Genomic DNA, 15,364 nt, shown 5'->3' with positions numbered 1-15,364 from the left:
AGTTCCTTACATTCTCCCACTGGTTATTTTAAAAATTAAAGTAACAAATTGTTGGTCCATTGTCACAATATTAACAAATTGTTGCTAACTTCAACTTCGTCCCATATCAAAGTGCGCACCTGAAGCGCTCGGACCGGTCTAGCCTGCGGAGGATTGTTCTTGTCGCCTAGCAACTGTGACTGACAGCTGACGACGACGAGCGGGAGTAACGACGTTTGCACTGGACTTTTTATATTTGGTTTAAAATATTCAAATAGGATTGACAGTCTGTATAAATATATTCACCATGGTCCATTTAGACAATAAAAAGAAAACCCTACAAAATCGTATCAAGGTACGATTAACATTTGAATAGGCTATTGGCTATATATGTGCCTATGTTTTATCATTATTATTTTTTAAGCTATTTCATTACAATATTTACGTAGGTTAACACCCAATATTTGAACAGTTTACAGTGTAATCTGGCTATTCAGGACGCAGCCTCTAGCATTAAACCAGCTCTGGCCAACTCTTGAGCCGAAAATACATGACTCGAAATATTTTTTTAGTGGTTATGTGAATTGAAATTATGTGATTTTATATATATTGCCCCTCATTTAAAGACAGGAAAATATAAAACATAAAATTTCCAGTAAAATATAAAACAACAAAATGACAATATAGCCTTTCTCCATAGCTGTTTACTCAGTTTCATTAAATGAATGATCAGGGTGGCAGCTGTACTCTCGCTCCGTTGCTTGGCGCCAGGAGCAGTAATAGGGAACACCTGGTTGCGCAATTAGGAAATCCCACGAAGGTTACATGAAGCGTCCTTCGAAGGCCAAATAGACTGCATCCTTCGAAGTCTACAGCCTTCGAAGTACGCAGCCTTCACATTGGGACACAGCAACAGAAGAGTAAGCGGTGGTAAACCCCGCCCCATTAACATGACTGACAAAATTTCTATTCAATCATAGCTCTGCATACACACCGCCACACCAATCAGAGAAGGCCAGTATATTATAGCGTCAACAAAGTTTGGCTGCACCGTAGGCTTGTTCTCACCCGGTTGTCTTGTTAGAGGACGTTGGAGTCACAGTCAGGAGGAGCTCTGTATCAAATATTAATTTTAAAACAGCAAGCACTTACAGAATATCAAGACAACATGTTTTCCCGCATCGCTAGACCAACAGCCACCCTCGCCCGGAGCTTGTCCACCTCCTCCCAGGTAAAACGGTCATATTTGTTACCATGCGAGTGCGCTAACATTAGCCTAACGTTAACATGATGTACATGAGTGCATAATGACGCTAACATGTCAAACTGAGGTTATAACAAAATATTTGCCTACTTTTTTTCTTCGTTGATTCGTGGTCCTTTATAATCCATAGACTAACGTTACAATAATTTAGGCCTAGTTGAAACTAAGTTAAGAACCTGCATCCAGATAACCTAGAAGTTACCTTGCTTGCCATTTAGCCAGTAACGTAGCTACTGTTACAGTGTGATTTCTTAGTCATACAGCATTTAGGTTTATAGGGGTTACAATAATCATGAATCCAATTGAAATCCTGCTGTCCGACATGAGTAGGTTTTTAGTCGACCTTGCCAACTTGTGGAATCATGATTTCAGGTTAGAGATGGCATCTGACTCGACCCCATTTGAAAGGTCATTACTGTAATAATAATCAGCTACTTGTCTCTCTGTTGTGTAGCAAGTACTACAAAGTATCTCGATCTGTAATGAGAGATCAGGCTTAAAGCAGCTTTTGTGTTGGCTTAAAATGGAAAAAGGCGCTACTGTGATGATTCACCATCTGATATGTTTCATGAAACAGAACTTTGGGCTTTATAAGGCTTGTACTTATATTCCCCATACATCATCACACCCACATTGCATTCCTTTTTATTCTTAACACAATGCAATACATGCGTTTAGTTGCCATTAGAATAAGATTTAAGATCTAAAAGATTTAAGATAATTAAGATCATAAACACTTTACAGAGTCTTTAATCACTTGGTTTTAAACCCTCCCATTTCGCTGCATGAATGGTTGTAAAAATTCCCACTGGCTTATTTCCAGACTGAAAGTCCCAAGGTCCTGTTAAAAAATGTGTTTGTGTGACCTCCAAAAGGATGTTTAACATTTTGCAATTTGCATTTAAAGGTTGTTCTATTTTTTTATTTAAAGGGATAGTTCACCCCAAAATTTAAATGAATTACTCACCCCATGTCGTTCCAAACCCGTGAGAACCCAAATGAAGATCTTTTTGATGAAATCTGAGAGCTATGCAACTAGGCTACCACTGTGATGCTTCAAAAGCTTCATAAAGAGATCTTAAAAGTAAGATTGTAAATAATTGAATGGTTTACTGCAAATTTTCAGAAGAGACTTTATCGCTTTATATTATTAACAGATATAATTTAGGCACTTTTATTCACATTTAAGCATTGATCAGCTCAATCGAACCTGCTTGATGGGTGAGATCAAACCTCTTTTGTTCTTGAGGAACCTCAAATGTCCAGTGTAACACGCAGGAATGAACCTCATTGGTTCTTGCACGTCAAGCGATTGTGCATGAGCTTCTGTTTACCACAACTGATGTGTAAGTTGATGAATATGTGAATAAAAGCCTAAATTAAATCTGTTAATCATATAAAGTGATTGAGTCTTCAGAATTTGGGACTGAACCACTCAATTCATATGGATTGTTTTTACGATCTCTGAATGAACCTTTTGAAGCGTCAAAGTGGTGGTAGTTGCATAGTTGTCAATGGAGGGACGAAAAGCTCTCAGATTTCATCAAGATGATCTTCATTTGTGTTTCCGAAGTCTTACAGATTTGGACCCACATGAGAGGGTGAGTAATTAATGACAGAATGTTTGGATGAGCTAACCCTTTAAACAGTTATTGATAGCTAGGTTATGATTAATGAGACCTTCTATATATTGCACACAACAATTCAATGCAGCAAATTTAATGGCCTATTGAGTCAAAGTACACTTTACTGATATAAGTAGGGTGGATCAGCAGCACATTGCAATTGTATGACATGCTACAATTTTTCCCTCTTTGCAGAACAATGCGAAAGTAGCTGTCTTGGGTGCCTCAGGGGGCATCGGGCAGCCCCTGTCCCTCCTACTGAAGAACAGTCCTCTAGTGAGAGAGCTGTCACTTTACGATATCGCCCACACTCCTGGAGTGGCTTCTGACCTCAGTCACATTGAGACCAGAGCCCATGTCACAGGTACAAAAATGGTTTCGGCACAAGCCTCCTTGGTTCTGATGGTTAAAATTAGATATTTTTTTAGTGTTTGCAGATAAATCATATTATTTTGAAGTTTGCATGAAATGAAAATTTGCCGTGTTTTCTAAATAAATGCATCTTAATCTTGTAAACGATCCATCCAGGTAACTTTTTAATCTATGAATTTGAATTAAAATGTCAACTTTTAAACAGTTTTATGTGGTAACATATGCTAGACTTCTCCAATGCTTAAATCCTATTTACTTTAAATTGTTCTGCTATAGTGTTCACTGTCTTGCCTTGCAGGGTACATGGGAGCAGATCAACTGGGTGCTGCACTGAAAGGCTGTGAGGTTGTTGTCATCCCTGCTGGTGTCCCAAGGAAGCCTGGTATATATATATTTTTTATATATATACCATTTATAAACCTTTCTAGTCGGAATCGAATGGCATTTGCAATGTTTTATGTGTGTGAATGTAAAATAAAATGTTGATTGGCTTAAACATAAGGGCTTGCGGATAGAATTGGGCTCAGTTATGAATTATAAAATCTTATGGATGTCTATACAATTCTGAAAATTTTTTTTGGCCTTTTTTCTAGGTATGACCCGTGACGACCTGTTCAACACCAATGCCACTATTGTGGCCACATTAGCTGATGCCTGCGCCCGTCACTGCCCTGAGGCCATGATCTGCATCATTTCAAACCCTGTAAGTATAATAAAGTTTGGGAGAGATCAGTGCATTGCTGTTATATCACATTATAACTGTTCAAAGGTCAAAAGGGCGTATAGCACTACATATCTATACACATACAGTACGTGCATGTATGCTTAGGACTGTCCCTTTAAGATAGTTCATAATTGTTCACATAGGAAAACAAGTTCTGTAATATTAAACTTCTTCATTTTAAATTTCAGGTGAACTCCACTATTCCCATCACATCAGAGGTGATGAAGAAACATGGCGTCTACAACCCCAACAGAGTCTTTGGTGTGACAACACTGGATATTGTCAGAGCAAATACTTTTGTTGCCGAGCTCAAAGTAAGTTCTATAAACTCAATAGATACAGATTTATTTATTTAATGTCATCACGAGAACATACGTTTGCACAGTCATTTCATTGTCACTGCAATATTTCCAGGGCCTTGATCCCGCCCGAGTCAATGTGCCAGTGGTCGGAGGTCATGCAGGCAAAACCATCATTCCTCTCATTTCACAGGTGAGGAACTAATAACTTATTCAATAAGCATTTCAACAGTATTGCATTACAATGACTACCAATTCAAGCTTTAGCTTTCATGTCAATCCAAGTTGTTGGGGTTGCTCAGCCGTTTTTTCTTAAAGGCAGGTTTTTTAGATCATTTAGTGAAATAATAAAGCTGATGTCTATTCTTATTCTTTTCGTGTTTTCAGTGCACACCCAAGGTTGAGTTCCCTGCAGATCAGCTGTCTGCTTTGACAGGCAGGATCCAGGAAGCAGGAACTGAGGTTGTGAAAGCTAAAGCTGGTGCAGGTGAGAACTGAGTTTTTTTTTTTTTTTAATTGTCCAGAAATGTAATTTAGATAAAAAAAAACACATTAAAAATACCATTTAGAAGCACTGAAATATGAATGTGTATCTCTTCATAGGCTCTGCCACTCTGTCCATGGCCTATGCTGGAGCCAGGTTCACATTCTCCCTTCTTGACGCCATGAATGGGAAGGAGGGTGTTGTTGAATGTGCATTTGTGAGATCTGAGGAAACCGAGTGCAAATACTTCTCCACACCTCTCCTGCTTGGGGTAAATCTAGCTAGACCCTCTTTAGATGTTATGTGTCAGATCATACAAGGGGACAAAGCCACCTGGTAAAACAGGCTTTCTGTTGTTTCTTTATTAATTTTTTTTTTTTTTAAATTGATTTCTCTTCCTTTTCTCAGAAAAACGGCATTGAAAAGAACCTTGGGCTTGGCAAGATTTCTGCATTTGAGGAGAAGCTGGTAGCTGAAGCCATGGATGAACTGAAGGGCTCCATCAAGAAAGGAGAAGATTTTGTTTCAAACATGAAGTGATCTGTGCTTGTGGCACACTACCTGTGAAATGTCCTTTATTTATAAAGCTGAGTCATTGTATGTCAACAGGGTTTCCCAAAAATGTATTTTCATCACGTTCAAAGATGCAGACACTCTTTCTTTGTACTGATTAAAACAGTCAAATCCAGCCATCAATAAAACAGTCTGTTTACCAACTCTATACAGCCTTGCATTTCCGTTCACTCTATTCAAAATATTGCTCTTTTACTATGAAATTATATTGACTTGTTTTTTGTTGTTGATTTATAAACGGATGCAAATTTGAGTGACTCATACATTAATGTAAATGAGTTTTACATAAATGAGACTGGCTCTGGAGAAACCTGCTGTAAGTGTTCTTGTTATTTTCAGTCATCAGTCATCGGATCCACATTCACATTCTCTGTCCATGTATTTATTCAAATGAATAATGATTTGGAGGTATTTCAAAGAAGCTTAATGTAATAGTTATTACATTTCCTATACACACACACACACACACACAAACATGTATGTATACAAGTGAAACTTGAAAAATTAGAATATCGTGCAAAAGTTCATTTTCACAATATTTTAATTTTGACTGGGGTTTTCATAAGCTGTAAGCCATAATTATCAAAATTGTAACAAATAAAGGCTTGAAATATCTCACTTTGTATGTAATGAATATATAATATATTAGTTTCACAATAAGTTAAATTGCTAAAATGAACTTTTGTACGATATATATTTTTTTAGTTTCACCTGTGTGTGTATATATATATATTAAGATCTAATGACAGTTTCACGTCTGCCCCATATTTATGTTATTTGAGAAGGGTTTATTGTCTGGATGAATGAAGATTTGAAAGGATTTTCCACCACAATAGTTTTTAAGCATAACTACATAGCTTTTTGTATATAAACATCAAGTTTTATGTTTTTTATTTCACCTTTTCCAATACAGTCGTATTAGTTGGTGTTTTACCAGTTGCATTGATGTTAAAATGGCATTGTTCTCCCATTGTAAACAGTATTTGATAATGGATAGGAACCTTTCATTTTTAAATATGGTGCTTAAATCATATTGCTGATAAATGTTTTTTCCCTAAAGTGACTTTTAATAGGACATTTCTAAATAAAAATGCATGTAGTTGCATGCATAAATCATCTGTTGTTTAAAAACCACTTGACAATTACCAACCAAGAGATGTTGATCACATTAGGAAATATTTTAAAATAAAAATAATACTTTTGAAAATTTATATTTTTAAAATATATTATTAGATTATTTATTTGTTTGTGTATTATAATATTTGTAGGGTTTTCTCACTTTTGATTAAAGAAAAAAATATCCTCCATTTTACTGCCATAAAAGGTATTAAACTACAGATTACAGATACAGATACATATTCAACAGGCTGGATTTATTTTATTTGTATTCAGTAATAATAAAAGGAAAAACATAGTCAATTCCAGCAAAGCTGAAAAAAATAAAATAAAAATAAAAATCTTTTTATTTGATCTTTGGCTTATTTGAATAAGTTTAGCTCATTTGCATACGTTCAGATGAGCGGAAACGACCTGCCACCAATCATCTCAGGCGGTTCGTATGGAAACGTCGTCTCCGCATCCACCGTCGTATTAATTAGCCAAATTTACCGTTTCCATGACTTAACTGTCTAAGTCAATAACAACCAATTAAACAAAACATTTTGAATTCAGACAGAAAGTTTGTGTGGTGTTCAGACCGTCAAATAATGGCTGGTTTAACGGAGGAGCGTTTGCGCGTGGTGGCGATCATTCACGCGCTCAAATCTGTCGGTATCCGCGTGAAAAACTGGAAGAACTTTCTGAATGGAGATTCCAACTGTCAACAAACTTTTAGTCAGGTAAAAAAAAGTCCTCGTAACGAGGGGTAGTTTATTGTTACTTAAAAATATAGTGTCATTTAACGTATATACGTTGAATTTGTTTCCCAGGAGAGCTCGTCAAAACGCTTTGCTTTTGGACGTGACATACATTTGCTCCCTCAACATCAACTATCTGACATGGGCGGAACAATACCTCAGTATGTTTGTTTTAAAATTCAGATAATCAAAAATTAAATTGAGCTTCACGAGAATAGCATGCCAGTGATTTAGAGACAGAAGCATGTGTTTGTTATCCCTCATGAGAGCATCTGAAGTGCTGGTTTTCAGGTTCTTGGTGGAGGCCTGTGGATATCTGTCACAACATCTGGATACAGAAGGTCTTTTCAGGAAGACTGGATCCCTGAGTCGTATCCGAGCTCTAAGGGTAAATTCTTTCAAATCTGTCATATATCACAATGGCAATGTCAGGTTTTACCTTACCACTCTGCCTATGTAGTTGTGTGTGTTAATATTATACAGTTAGCCTTTAGTGTTTTGATGGATGGCAATCTTTTTATTCAGGTACCCGTCAGGTACCCGTGCACCTTTACAGGTGTATTTTTCCCCACTAGTTTTACAAAACTGGTATAAAGTTGTGAATAAACAAGATGATGTTTAATTTTATTCATGGCTGAATTTATTTACATTAATTAGAATAATTTCTGAAGGATAATGTGACACTGAAGTAATGGCTGCTGAAATTTCAGTTTTGCCATCACAGGAATAACCTTGTTGAGAATAAGAACCTTCTTTCAAAAACATACAACTTTTGACTGGTAGTTCACATCTAAAATGTAAATGGCAGTTTTGACAAATATTTAAAATGATCTGCAAGAAAAAGTAATGACAAATACTTTTATTTCATAGGCAGATTTGGAGCAGGGAAAGGCAGTCTTTCTTCCCCCGCACGCAGACCTCCTGCAGCCTTGTGACGTCGCCTCTCTCATCAAGCAGTTCCTGCGTGAGCTGCCAACTCCTCTCATCCCGACAGACCTCCAGATCCCTCTGATTCAGGCCCAGGGGCTTGAGATGACACATGACCAGGAGGGAGCGAGAAACAGAACCACTCTGCTCATTACAGCTCTGTTACCTTCATCACACGCTCGTGCACTCCGATACCTCTGCACCTTTCTGCGTCAAGCTGCGGAGAGGTTTTACATTTGATTGCAGCTTGAAAATATGCAGCAATGTCAATTTGAGTCTTTTATTTCCTTGGAATATTCTCTTCTTTTTCTGTTAATATTTACTCTTAATTTGAAATTATTTTCTGTGGTAATTGACAGCATGCTTTAAAACGCTTTGGACAATACACAAGCTGATTTTTAGTCATATTTTCCTTATTTTCATGTCTTTGATCAGATGCAGTGAGAATAGAATGAATGCGAGTAGCCTTGCCGTTGTTATTGCTCCTAACCTGCTTCAGTGTCATCCTTGCAAACTCACTCTGGACACCGAGAAACATTTAGACCAGCAGACATCAGTGATCAAATCACTCATTCTTCATGCAGAACGTATTGGTAAAGACGTTGGAGATTTGAATGAGCGATTGGTTAACCTGCCCTTTGCTGGGTGCAGCATCAGATTGACCCATTTATTTGGAGTAAACTGAGCTTGTCCTTGTGTGTGAACTTTGTCTATCAGGTGTTGTTCCATCATGTGTGCTGGAGGCTTTAAAAGCAACAGGGGGAATAGAGGCACCATCTTCTGCAGGTGGCGCTATGTTTAGTAAGAGGACAGGACTCAGCGTTTACAGAAGTCTGAGACGACAACGAAGACGAAGTGTTGGTGGTGAGATTTTTTTGTTTGTTTGTTTTGTATATATATTTTTATTGAGCAGATTCTTAAATAACCAATATGCATGGCATACTTGGAAAACATGACAACGAAGGTACAGTCTCAAAAAAGGAAAGGACATGGTTCCACATTTTATGAAATGAGTTAACAGAAGCCCCTTTCACACAAAGCGTTGATCCCGGGAAATTGCAAGAACGCCTTCTGTGTGAACGCAAACACGACCCGGGATTGATACCGGCATCGATTCCGGGTTGGGGACCTAGTATCATTGCCGGTTATATACTGCTGTAACCACCACAGACAATTAAGGTTGTCATGTTATGTTTTTAAGTTAATATATTAGATCCCCACCAATCCTCAATATAGGATTAAAAATTATATTAAAAAAAAAAACCGTGAAAAAAATTCTATAAGATATAAAAATATTATAAAAGAATACTGAAAAATGTCACGGTTTTCACAAAAATATTTAATACAATTGTTTCAACATTGATAATAATAGAAAATGGTTCCCGAGGGCCAAATCAGTATATCAGAATAAAGGAATACATTTCTGAAGGAATAAATTACATTTTAAATTATTTTAAATTGTAATATTTCATAATTTTTGACCCCAAAGTATATAGAGATTTTATGTTATGGGCACAAACAAATTCCTAGCATATCTTTCAGTTTTAACGATGTCAATATTTATCCAAATATTGTTTCAGAAATATTCGTAGATGCTTTTTCCAAACTGAAGCCATGCCGTACTCCCACTGGACCACCAATAGTCTTAGATGTCACGTCAGGTGAGCCCCTATATTTGTCTATGGTAAGTGATTTCCTATTAGTTATTCTCTTAAACTGCAAAAGTAAAAAAAAAAAATGCTTCTTGGATCTTTATAGTGACTCCTCTCTCAAAAAGCCCATCTCCTCAATCACCAGTGACAGTCAAACGTAAAGCCACAGAGGAATCACTTCCTGAACTTGAAGGATCTGCAAAGAAAAGGTACATTATTGGCTTATCTGAATCTGATGCATAAATATTAATTTTGTCTGGCTGTCAGATAACTTCATAGACTACTTGCACATCCCAGATGTTTCTGTGCTTGTGTATTTACTTGTTCAGGCGGTCTTTGCATGACCTAAGAGAGGACATGTCTACTACAATCACTCAGACACAAGGTCAGTCTCTCTATATGTGTATTTTACCAGTTTATCTCATGATTGTTGTAGAATATTGATACCCCAAAGTTGCTTTGCAAAAATCTGTTAGAATCTGTAAGCAGTCATAGTCCCCTGAAAGAAAAGAGTAGTAAAGAAGATGCTATTCTCACCACCATGAAGAGAAGCAACACGAGAGATCAGAGGAAATTGCTTAGGTACTGTATCATGACTGCACTCTACTCTGTAATACTAATTTGAGGATGATATTTCATCTACAAAAAGTAGCAGTTAGCCTTATCTGTGTATGTTTTGTGGTTTTCAGGCCTCCAGCACAAGAAGAAAAGGTGCATCAGAGAAAAAGATCTCTCCGATTTTTTACTGTGTCCAGTGGAAACAACAGTAACCAAGTATGTGTTTTTTTTAACCAGCTTTTAGTAGATTTTACTAACCTTTTGCTAACCTGGTTTCATATTTTTAGCTTTCAGGAACACCAACACATAAAGACCCTGAAAATTGTTCAGATGAACACCAAGAACAGCTTCACTGTGAAAGTGATTCACCACTTATAAATGATCATCCAAGGATACCTCTTATTGTCATTGATGAACCAGGAGCAGGTTTGGATGAGTTTTTATTAATTTATTTGACTGGTCTTTGATTATCATTTGAATTAGATTTGAGTGCTACAGAGTAAAAGTTACACGTCAGTCTGTTTCTTACACAATATTTACTGATTAAATAAAAATATGGCTCATCACTATCATTTCAATCTATTCATATTTTTTGTTCAAGTAAAACATTTTTGGAACGTTTAATTTTCAATCATGCAGTTGTTGTTGGGAATGAGGTGGACAATGACCCGGATCTTCTCAACTGCGGTTTTGCTGAGATCCCTGATGACTGTCTGAAAATGCGAAAAGAAACATCTTTCATGCAGAGACAGGACAGCGAAGAACCCTGTGATGATGAATGCTGGACCGTCCTTGAAGTTGAGGACTTTGAGCGGTTAGGAGAATGTGAGGTAACACAATCTGTTACTCAAAATGAAGGGTCTCATGCAAGCACAGAAGTAGAGAATGAGCCAGAGGTGAAGCAGCCACGTAAAGAGTCCAAAAAAGATAAGAACCGCTCTAAGAACCGATCTCGTCCTCGTAGATCCATAAGCCTTCCAGAGGTGATGCTGGAGTCGTGTACGGATGAGATCCCTGTTTTGGAAAAGGGAGTTGGTAGAGCTGAAACCGAGATTGATAACAGTGTCTGGTCCATGTTTGCGAGTCTGACCCTTTCAAATGAGCAAGAGAATGTAACCACGGAGAAGAAGGGGGGTATCAATGAAGTGCAAGAGACAAAAGGAAGCATTAAAACAGAGAAGAATTATGAACAAGACAAGATGACGGACTCAACTATTGGTTTCAAAAGACCCCATCAGCGTTTGTCCGTGGCTGAGCGGCTTAGAGGTTTTAGTGCTTTGACCCTGCTGCTCCGGACATCACGAGCGGCACCTCATTTCCGGGAGAAACCACAGGATTCCCTTCAGAGGGGAGCCACGCGCCTTCGGAGGCAGGGGGCACGCCGATTTGGCCGCTCCATCAGTCATGATGGCGTATCTGAGAGACCACCAGAGCAGAGCCCTGTGGGATCTCCTCCAGCAAATCAGGCTTTCATAGGAATGTGCGACGCTAGCCCTGATTCAGGTGTGGAGTCGGCCGATCAAGAACCGATTAATGATTTACATCATCAAGAGATGTGCAAGTGGTCACAAAATTCCCTCCAAAATCAGACAACAAATGATGTGGATTCTCTGAGCTTGTTGGAAAACCCGAATCAAGATCCGAATTTGTCTTCGATGACGAAAACTGAATGTCTGTTCATGTGCAAGCAAACAGAGCAGAATGCCAAGAAGATTCATCTTCATAAAATGTTGGATCAGAAGTGTCACATCGGTGGTCATGAGGAAGACGTTTGTGAAGATTCAAATGTTCCTACACCTGATCTTGCATCACCGATGTTCTTCCAACAGATGGTGCCATTGAATCTCTTTGAAGACTCAAGTTCAGTGGAAGACTTCAGAACGGTACAAGTCTCTCCTCTGCATGAAAGCGATAAGGAAACCCCCTCATGGGTGAATGCCAGTCCTCCTTTTGAGTTTCCACCTCTTGCTTCTTTGACACGAGATGGTGTGATTTTTGAAGATGACACGAGTAACGGGTTGCCTGGTGAGCTTTCCTCTCCAACCTTTCAGTTTAAGCATCCGACCACTAGAAGGCACTACAGAGATTCTCCCCGCTGGCCCGTGCATGAGGTGCGCATGTCTACTTGGAACCCCTTACCACTTTAATCATTTAGTTCTTTAATTTTTTTATTAGTTACATATCATTTCCCAAAGAGTGGGATCTGAATATGGTTTGTGTAATCATTAAACTATTATTTATGCAACAATGGTTTTATTTGTTTGTTTGTGAGCTGTCACAAATTCTCTTTGTTCTTAATAAAATTCATTTTAATAGTTCACTTTTTTTGTAGTTATTTTCTAGAAGTTCAGTTCTTTTAATTTTAATGGGACCTGTGACGAAGTCTGTTTGCAAGTTAAAATCTCAGTACTCAGTACCCTCAAGCTGAGTTTGATGGACCCCATTGACTTCCATAGTAGGAAAAAGAACTGGTAACTGTCTGGTTACCAGTAATTTTTTTTAAATATCTTCTTAAGAAACTCCTCATGCAGGTTTATAACAACATGAGGGTGAGTAAATGACAAAATGTTCATTTTTGGGTGAAATATACCTTTAAGCAACTGATTTTGGTTCTATATCTTGTTAAAGGGATAGTTCACTTTGAAATTAATTTTTGATATGTTTTAGCTTTCCTCAAGGGCATCCAAGATGTAGGTGTCTTTGTTTCCACAGTATTTTCAATTTTGATATTTTTAGGTTAAACCGTGCTTGTCTGTCAGTCATATAATGGAGGTCTATGGTCACCACCTCAAAGAGCATGCACAGAGAAGTCCAAATTAAACATGATTTAATGACTCGTACATGTAAGTACACATTGATGGCCTAAGACACGAAACGAGCGGTTTGTGTGAGAAAACGAACAGTATTTATATCGTTTACCTCTTGTAACCACAGCCACAAAGCGCCCGCGCCCTCAGATCACTTGGACGTGGCTGTGGTTACAAGAGATAAAAACGTTACTGCTAAGTACTGCTCGTTTTCTCACACAAACCGCTCATTTCGTGTCTTGGGCCATCAATGTGTGCTTCAGTTACGAGCCATTAAATCATGTTTAATTTGGACTTCTCTGTGAGGTGGTGACCATAGACCTCCATTATATGACTGACAGACAAGAACGGTTTGACCTAAAAATATCAAATTTAAAACTACTTCGGAAACAAAGACATCTACATCTTGGATGCCCTTGAGGTAAGCTAAAACATACCAAAAATTAATTTCAAAGTGAACTTTCCCTTTAAGCAAGGACGAATGGATTGGGGAATGTTAGAAAAAATACATCTGCTTAAATAAAAGTAAGCTAAACCGTGTCTGTGGCATGCTGTTGATCCATGCAATGTCACAAAGTTTGTACATAAAAAAAAACATTTTGTGGCAAACAGTTGCCCCATACTGTTCCATAGCAAGTGCATTTCAGTACAGTTTTATTTTTACAAACTATGTTTGAGAATCCTTTTTTGTGACTTGGAATATTTCTTAATTAGAGTGAAATTATTTATTCATTTATTTTACTTTACATATCCAAGGAACAAATCCAGAATAAAGGGAAAGGAACCAAGTTTTTACAATATTTTCACTCATTAAACCAGTTTGAATTATTATAAAAAGTTTGTTAATATCCTTTAGCTAAGCTCAACAGAGAGTGATAATATTAGTTTTATGAGGCTGGCGCTCCTCCTCTTTGATGTGGAGCCGCGAGAGAACGTTACAGAAAGTGGAGCTCTCTGTGAATCTCATTCACCAGAGCTGTCTCAGTTCTTCCACACGCACAGGCAGCCCGTGGACCGAAGTGAAGGAGAAGTGGGGAAGCTAAGAGTGGGATCTGTCCCAGCTGAGAAGGACAGAGAGGGGGACCTCATCTCACTTTTCCTGCCGGTACCAGCAAATCTACTGAACCATGGCAGAAGGAGCAGAGGGAGAAGATGAAATTCAGTTCTTACGAACAGTGAGTCATTCCTTACCTCCGATTAGTTAAAAAATGCATGTATTGATTTTTTTTTATTACGTTTTAATGATGAAATTCATTGTTTGAAAGGTGTGTGAATTCTAAAATACACCAGTTGACCACAGCTTTCTCATTCAGTTTTCATGAATGTTTTTGGATGGATGTTGAGTGACAGGACCAGGTGTGTGGATTTGCATGGCATTGTTGTCTATTTATACATAAGGCAGTGTAGAGGTTGGATTGTCACTGTTTGAAACATGACTTTACACTTGGCACTGTGCACAGAAGCATGACGACTATGCTGCCAAGATCAAGATATAAATCTAGACCATACAGTACAAAGATCTGTGAATTTAAGATGTGCCAGTGAAGCCCATACGGCTGTGGTGTATGTTTATGAGTCTATATGGTTGACCTTATTGTTGTAAATGCCTGACCTGGCTGTGTTGGGGTTAAGTCAACATGAACTTGAGTCATTCTAACAAGAGCTCAAACAGTCCTATAATGGATGCACTGGAAGATTTTAACCAATGCAGAAGCGTATCAAGATGACTAGTGCTGTCCTGTACTGTTGTTTGTGATGCTGCTGTCTATGAGCTCTGAGTCTATATACAGAGATGGGATTAGCAGCTTTCTGGCCCGTCATGAACCAACACCTGTTTGTTACAGTCTATTTAAAAAGTCTATTCCATGTCCCCCTATTTTTATGACGGCCTCTAGAGCTTTTCAGTTTTCAGCACATATTTAGAGTTTGGTTAGCAAAAACATTTTATAAAGACTGTTTAACTGAATTTTTCTGGCAAATAATATTTTTTAACCAAAATTATTGATAAGTTACTAGATAATGAAAGAAAAGCAGATGAAGTGGTCCAGCTTGTGAAATCCTTTAATACAAGACGTCAGTTTAGAGAATGCGTCATTATGGATCATTCTTCATTGCAACTTGCAAGTTGTTTTATGGAAAGGTATTTTTGATGCAGTTTCTTGATACATTCTGTGGTCGTGAAACTAAAAGTCAGACCGTCATTGTCCCAAATGAACAGTCTTTCATTGATTACAGTTGTTACTT

At 37.9% G+C, this 15,364-nt stretch overlaps 3 protein-coding genes across 5 annotated transcripts in view; all 3 read left to right on the top strand.

The window, feature by feature from the left end:
- The first annotated feature begins 1,013 nt into the window (after nucleotides 1-1,013).
- On the top strand, nucleotides 1,014-5,468 carry mdh2 (malate dehydrogenase 2, NAD (mitochondrial)). The gene is made up of 9 exons (XM_039677513.2): nucleotides 1,014-1,210; nucleotides 3,064-3,232; nucleotides 3,539-3,622; nucleotides 3,834-3,943; nucleotides 4,153-4,278; nucleotides 4,379-4,456; nucleotides 4,651-4,750; nucleotides 4,867-5,018; nucleotides 5,156-5,468. Exons 1-9 carry the CDS (start codon nucleotides 1,148-1,150, stop codon nucleotides 5,285-5,287), a joined length of 1,014 nt encoding a protein of 337 aa, XP_039533447.1. The 5' UTR covers nucleotides 1,014-1,147; the 3' UTR covers nucleotides 5,288-5,468.
- Nucleotides 5,469-6,847: 1,379 nt separating this feature from the next.
- Nucleotides 6,848-12,633, top strand: LOC120482097 (uncharacterized). Its single transcript, XM_039676081.2, has 13 exons — nucleotides 6,848-7,158; nucleotides 7,249-7,337; nucleotides 7,468-7,564; nucleotides 8,047-8,330; nucleotides 8,539-8,696; nucleotides 8,821-8,967; nucleotides 9,684-9,764; nucleotides 9,862-9,964; nucleotides 10,085-10,140; nucleotides 10,232-10,337; nucleotides 10,445-10,529; nucleotides 10,601-10,739; nucleotides 10,953-12,633. The coding sequence occupies exons 1-13, from the start codon at nucleotides 7,027-7,029 to the stop codon at nucleotides 12,458-12,460; spliced, it is 2,985 nt and encodes a 994-aa protein (XP_039532015.2). The 5' UTR covers nucleotides 6,848-7,026; the 3' UTR covers nucleotides 12,461-12,633.
- Nucleotides 12,634-14,247: 1,614 nt separating this feature from the next.
- The window catches only part of ryr1a (ryanodine receptor 1a (skeletal)), a 56,224-nt gene continuing 55,107 nt past the window's right edge, over nucleotides 14,248-15,364 (top strand). For all 3 annotated transcript variants that reach the window (XM_089126576.1, XM_089126577.1, XM_089126578.1), the window contains exon 1: nucleotides 14,248-14,295. In XM_089126576.1, coding sequence (XP_088982702.1) covers nucleotides 14,248-14,295 — 48 coding nt within the window. The remainder of the gene's footprint in view (nucleotides 14,296-15,364) is intronic.

This window comes from Pimephales promelas, chromosome 23 (assembly GCF_988280905.1).
Source record: "Pimephales promelas chromosome 23, fPimPro1.hap1.1, whole genome shotgun sequence".
Classification (NCBI taxonomy): domain Eukaryota; kingdom Metazoa; phylum Chordata; class Actinopteri; order Cypriniformes; family Leuciscidae; genus Pimephales; species Pimephales promelas.
This window is presented reverse-complemented; position numbering and strand designations above follow the sequence as displayed.